The sequence below is a fragment of the Maylandia zebra genome, linkage group LG18 (genome assembly GCF_041146795.1).
Source record: "Maylandia zebra isolate NMK-2024a linkage group LG18, Mzebra_GT3a, whole genome shotgun sequence".
Taxonomy (NCBI): Eukaryota; Metazoa; Chordata; class Actinopteri; order Cichliformes; family Cichlidae; genus Maylandia; species Maylandia zebra.
Window position 1 is genome coordinate 27,520,894 of NC_135184.1, and position 6,000 is coordinate 27,526,893.

Here is a 6,000-nt window from a genome sequence, read left to right on the forward strand (position 1 = left end):
TACCCTACAAACGTCACTGCTGTTTAGTTTTCTGTCTTCATTTATGTTGGAAGTGATAAGAAAGCTGTACGTTTGAATTTGTTTCCAAAATCCCTGTCAGGACATGCTATATTGTATTTAGATGGAAGCGAGCTAACTTCCTGCTAACTTCTAACTCCGTTAAATGTCATAAATTCCATTTTCATGGATGCCTGGATGTTAAACTCAATTGTTACACTTGGTAGAGCAGAACGCTGATCATTCAACTCTCAGTGATGCCACAGTGATCGTTTGACTTAGGGACCTGCAGCGGAGTTTGAGCCCAGATACGACTAGTGACGTCAGACTTAAAGAACGGATTCCTATGTTGTTGCAGTATATTAATGCAAACCTCATATTGTGGATGGATTATCTCAGTTGTTCTCCTGACTGAAGTTTGGTCTGTTATACCCCGCGAGGCTCCTGACTACGGTAGCCGTAATGATCCAACAATCCATCAAGATCTGTGGCTTTGTAGCTTACCAATGTCATACTAAAACATTTTTTGACAGATTAATGAGTGCCGTGTACCACATAAAACTGGCTAGAGGTCATAATACATACAATACATAATACATAACACAATACATAAGACACACTGGATTATAAGGTGCACTGTCCATTTTTGAGAAAATTAAAGGATTTTAAGTGTGCCTTATAGTCCAAAAAATACGGTACGTGTTAATGCTCAAATACTCAGCGATACACTGACTATGTTGTGTACAAGTTTGAATTTGGCTTTCGTTTTGATCACATACTAGCCAAAACTATCTGGCATGCTATCACTAGACAAAATCTATTCACAAAAAATACCAACACAGAAGTTCCATCATTGTAGTGGTTGCCTCTACAGAGCTACAATTTCCCATGATCACACATTGATAGATAAACTTAAAGTGTGGTGAAAATCCATCTTAGCACCTCTAAGCGTCATCAGGTTGATCACAGTCTATATCTTGTTTTCAATCTTTACAATAACCAAAGTGCAAAAACCACACAATAGACTGCTGTTGTGTTTCTCAGCCTGCAACGGTTCAACATTTGTTTACTTTTAGGAGAAAATTGAATGTTTTGTTACTGTTACGGTGCGCTAAGGTAAGTATAACAGCTTCACATACACAACTGTAGTTTTAAGCATGTAAATCTCTGATACGAAAACAGGTATCTCCTGTTCAGAAATTCAAACTTCTTCTTTGAGGTTAACTTGGCTTTATTCACATTTTGTTTAAAATCCTCACATTTTATCAAGGCTGGCTTGACTCCCATGGCTGACCCATGTTCTTGTGTCCCCTTTAGTCCTCATCTTCTTTTTATTTTAATTTGCACTTTTAATAGTTCTCTAAATATACCATATTTGCTTTTCTTGGGATGCACTTAAGAGGCTAAACTACTCCAAATTCACCACTCGTCTAAAAAGAAGGCTTAAGACGAATGAGGCTGTGTGAATGAGATTCAAAACAGCTAATGAATATTCATCCCCCAACCTTATTTCACATATTAAAAAAAGACATACAAAGTTAACCTTTGTGCTGTTGTTACATTGGTATGCACTCTTTATATGTATCAAAAGGTATAAAAGGTATATATAGATCTGAAAGGCTAGATTACAAGGCTATACATAGAAACGCATAAACACAACCTTTGCATGTATTTAACACCTGTATACGCCTCCTGAAATGAAATATCATATAAGAAAAACCAGACAGGCTATACATTTAGATATAATGAAAGTCCTCATTGTTGTTGTTCTTCTTCAACCTGTGCATCCTGTATTACTTCCCAGGGTTTTTCCCAGTGTCTTCAACCTCAGTGATCACTTCTTCAGGCTTAGCCGATGGGGTAGAATAGAAAAACTGGCAACACAAAACAGGAAACAAAGCTTTTAAATTTTGTATACACACATCTTTGTGGTTCGAAAAGTGTTAGAAATGTGAGCTTGTGTATTCACAGTCCACAATGTACTCACATTAAATGCATCGCTTTTTTCCAGGAAATATTTGTACTTTGCTGGGGGGCGAGGAATCGGAGGAAAAAGGACCTTAGTCACCCTAAAACACACAAGTATACACAAAACGATCCTTGACACGCTTTTAGTTTTAAAAGGGGGGAAAAAACAGATGCAAGGGAGGAAGTGTTTTATCTTGTATCTCCTTTTGCATTCTCCTTATTTGGTTAGTTAACAAGTCAAACCGGGGGATTTTTGCCTGTAGGTTGAAGAACTTTAGGGTGGATGCTGTGGTGTGAAGAAAGATGCCATTCTCTCACTTCTCCTTTTCAACTTTGTTCTTTCACATTTAAAACCAGTTTCACATTTAAAAATCATGACAAAGTGGATCAGAGAGACACAAACAGCTTAAAACAAAACAAACCAGCAAAAGGAGGAGTCACAATACCTCTGATAGCGCACAAACAGCACCAAAGCCAGCAGGCCCATGGGTACTCCGAGACAAATGAAGACTATCACCACAGGCTTGAGCACAGAATCTGACTGTTCCATCGCTACAGATACACAACACAAAAGCACTGTTCATTAAACTGACATGTTGATAATTATAACACTGCATCATCAGCCACTGTTTCAACCACTGCACAAGAAGACATAGAGGACTTACACGGTGTGACAGTGGGACTCCATTCACTCCAGTGATCTGATCCTGAGCAATGCGATGATATTCTTGTCCTCATTCTCACGCTATAGCTGTGTGAAGGATCTACACTTGCCACTGTATGATTTGTATGGTGTTTGGGTAGCCAAGATGTTGTTTTTTCCTGTTTTAAAGAGATTAATCAAAAAATGGTTAATCTCACTTTAACAAGGCCGACTGATAAGATTGCTCTGACTTTGGACTTCAATTAACCCTCTGAGGTCTAAGTATGACTTATCATAACCCTCTTTTTTAAATTGTTTTACAAAGAAACTGAAAACTGAGCTTTTACAATTTTTAAAGCTTAGTTTCTTACAATAAAAACACAGTTTTTATCTTGCAAGGACTGCACCTTTATCTCCTTTTTTGGCATCAGATTGTGGTTATTCTTTGCAGGTTTTCTGTACAGTCTGGGTTAAGTTGACACCTGCTGCATTGGCATGCCCTTAACAGCACTAATCATTAGTTTTTTCCCCCTGTTTTTGCGTTTTTATGAGGACAGAAACATTTTTCAAAGCAGGGGCAGCATTATTATTATTTTGTTTAAAAAAAATAGCCATACATATGGAGCCTTAGACCTCACAGGGTTAAAAAGAAGTTTGTCTTGTTCACTATTCCTGCCACACGTACAAAAAAAACAAAAACAGAATGTTGCATCTGGAATAATGACAGCCTGTGGTGAAGCGTACTGTACCTGATCACGTATTTCCACTTCATTTTCAAAACAGTTAGGATTAACGGCGTTTCTGGTGCGAGGCAGGTCCCATTTTACAATCAGGTTATCATTATTGAACGATGCAGAGATGTTAGCAGGTGGAGGAAGATGCTCTGTCACACACACACATACAAGCACATGATCAGTAAGGTATCTGACAACAACACAACCTAAACCTAACCTCAAGCCTTAGCTTGTGTTCTAAAAAGACTTGATTTGTGTAAGGTCAGAACAGTTTTCCACTTTTCCTCAGTCCATTTTAAAATTAATGCCTGCTTTTAATGCACTGCAGAGACCCGAGAGAATATTGATTTTCGGCCGATTCTCAGAATTTTTGATGATATTATGTATCATATATTATGAGGTGTTTCAAAGTCACTGGGAGGAACATCATTCTGAAATTGTTCCACAACTTTGTAAACAAAGTTTTTTGCAGATTGGTGAACCTCTGCCCATCTAAACCTCTGGGAAACACTACCTCTCTTAAGAAGCTCAATCCTGTCACTGAGCTGTTGCCAGTAACAAAATGTTCTTTCAGCTGTTTCTTTTTATTATCCCTTACTTTTCCAGCCTTTTGTTTCCCCATTCCAAAGTTTGAGATGTGTTGCAGGCAACAAATTCAAAATCAGATAATATTTTTCCTGAAATAGTAAATCTGTTTAAAAATGTGATGTTTTCTGTGCTCTGCTGTGAATAAAATATGGGTTTATGAGCTTTCCAAACATTCCATCCTTTTTTACATACATTTTACTCAACAACTTTCGATCCCAACTTTTTTTGAATTGGGTTCATATAACTACTCAACACTGTTTGTATAGTATTACCTAGTGTGTCCATGTCATACACGTAGGTGTAAGATATCCAGTTGTGCAGGGACATGTTAAAATGTAAAACTACGCCTGATATTTCCCCACTGACAGTCAAGGACATCGATCCAACTCTTTCCACAAAAGTACGGCTTAGAGACTTAATTACTGTTTCCTCATTACAGACACTGGAAGAGAGAAGTACAGAGTTAAAACAATGTTTAGCGTTCATTGTTCCACATTAAAATGAACCTTTAAAAAAATCATAATACCTGATAAACACAGAGAGCCGAGTATCTTTCTCTAAGGTGTTGAATGACCAGGAGCAGTTGAGCTTATTTGTTGAGTCGAGGAGGCAGATAAACGTCTCCTTTATTTCTGAAAGCGGTTTATGTGAAATCTCCTCTGCTGAATTCTGTATGTTAACCATCTAATACAAAAATTTACAGTTTACAGTTTATTTAAATACCATGCACTGCGTCTGTGAGGTCATTAGAAAACAAAAGTGTTTATACAAAAGCTTATTCTCATTTTCACCTCATACGTGTCTGAAAACTCCTGACAGAGATCCAAACCATGGCTTTCAGTCGCTGCTATAAGAAAACACACGTTTAATCTGCAGCACAAATTCTTAACTGATCAGAATTTTGTATTTTTTTTTCTATAAACTGGGTTTTAGAGGAGTCCAGTTTTGATTAGCTTACTGTGTAAAGGAAGCAGGAAACAAAGTCTGACACCACCCAGATTAAAAAAGGTTAAAGTAAAATCATTGTTGAAATAAAGCTCCTGGTATTTCCTGCAAAAATATTTTGATTTTCACATTGCCAAAAGCCATTCTTCTTAAGCGTTTTTTTCCCCTGAGGACATGTTTGCATTGCGATTAATCATCCACCTACCACTTTGAGGGAACCACAAAACCAACGAAGTGGACCAAATTACAAGACGGATCGGAAACACAGCCATGGCCGACCTGAGTGTTTTACACACACACACACAGAAAGACAGAGACACAGATACACACTAATGAGCATAAAGTCTTCAGCCACCGTACAGTAAACACAGGAACGCCATTGTACCACTTTACAATGAGCAATTTCCTGTGTTTAATACTTCCCCTTTTTACATGCTTACTTGTAGAAGGTGGGTGCTTGTAAGGCGTCTAAGTGGGCACATAATCAACCACAAAGAAACATCTTTTCTCAGATGAGTCTTATTTCTTCACTAGGTTAGTCACTTGTCCATTTTACACTTATTTATACAAAAAAGAAAGACTTGGTTTGGTTTATTCACTCTGTTTATATCTTCTCCCTCAAAAAAAAAAAGACAAGTGGACCCAACTATGACTCACTATGCTGGCGTAACACGCTCTTATGAATTGAGGTAAATTCCCAAGTTTCCTACCAGCTATATTATATTAAAAATTGTGTAAATAGCAATAATAATAAAGTCTCACCTTCTGCTGTCCCTCCTCCGTGTCTTGTGGCTCTCTGTGCTCTCGCTGCCTGAAGACAATGACACATTTCTGGGGAAAGAAGAAGCATGACGTCACATACTGTACTCAGATCCAGGAAACCAAGACTTTCTTTCTGTTTCTTCTTTTTTCTTCATTTGCTCGTAAAGCAGATCAAGCAAAGTGAAACAGGTCAACATCAATGCATAAATATTATCAGCTTCAACAAAGCAAAGCAGATCTATATCAACAAACTAAAGTAGATCAACATCATGTGGTTTTCTAATACAAACCACATAATGTTGATCTACTTTAGTTTATTTGGGTTAAACCACATTTGAGGTAAAAACAATAACAACTAGATGT

The 6,000-nt window shown here is 37.5% G+C and overlaps 1 protein-coding gene across 1 annotated transcript; it reads right to left on the minus strand.

The window, feature by feature from the left end:
• Positions 1-1,071: 1,071 nt before the first annotated feature.
• Positions 1,072-5,715, minus strand: LOC101478279 (interleukin-5 receptor subunit alpha). The gene is made up of 10 exons (XM_004567234.4): positions 5,638-5,715; positions 5,081-5,154; positions 4,722-4,777; positions 4,457-4,614; positions 4,203-4,372; positions 3,358-3,491; positions 2,631-2,787; positions 2,412-2,517; positions 1,985-2,066; positions 1,072-1,871 (listed from the first exon to the last, which is right to left on the minus strand). The coding sequence occupies exons 2-10, from the start codon at positions 5,145-5,147 to the stop codon at positions 1,791-1,793; spliced, it is 1,011 nt and encodes a 336-aa protein (XP_004567291.2). The 5' UTR covers positions 5,148-5,154; positions 5,638-5,715; the 3' UTR covers positions 1,072-1,790.
• Positions 5,716-6,000: the final 285 nt, after the last annotated feature.

What these genes read in the sequence shown, in the direction of transcription:
- LOC101478279 (XM_004567234.4), bottom strand. Translation starts at nt 5,147, where the DNA reads ATGGCTGTGTTTCCGATCCGTCTTGTAATTTGGTCCACTTCGTTGGTT. An exon ending in CGGCTCTCTGTGTTTATCAG is followed by an intron (nt 4,373 to 4,456) that starts GTATTATGATTT and finishes TCTCTCTTCCAG; the next exon opens with TGTCTGTAATGAGGAAACAG. An exon ending in GTATGACATGGACACACTAG is followed by an intron (nt 3,492 to 4,202) that starts GTAATACTATAC and finishes TGTGTGTGACAG; the next exon opens with AGCATCTTCCTCCACCTGCT.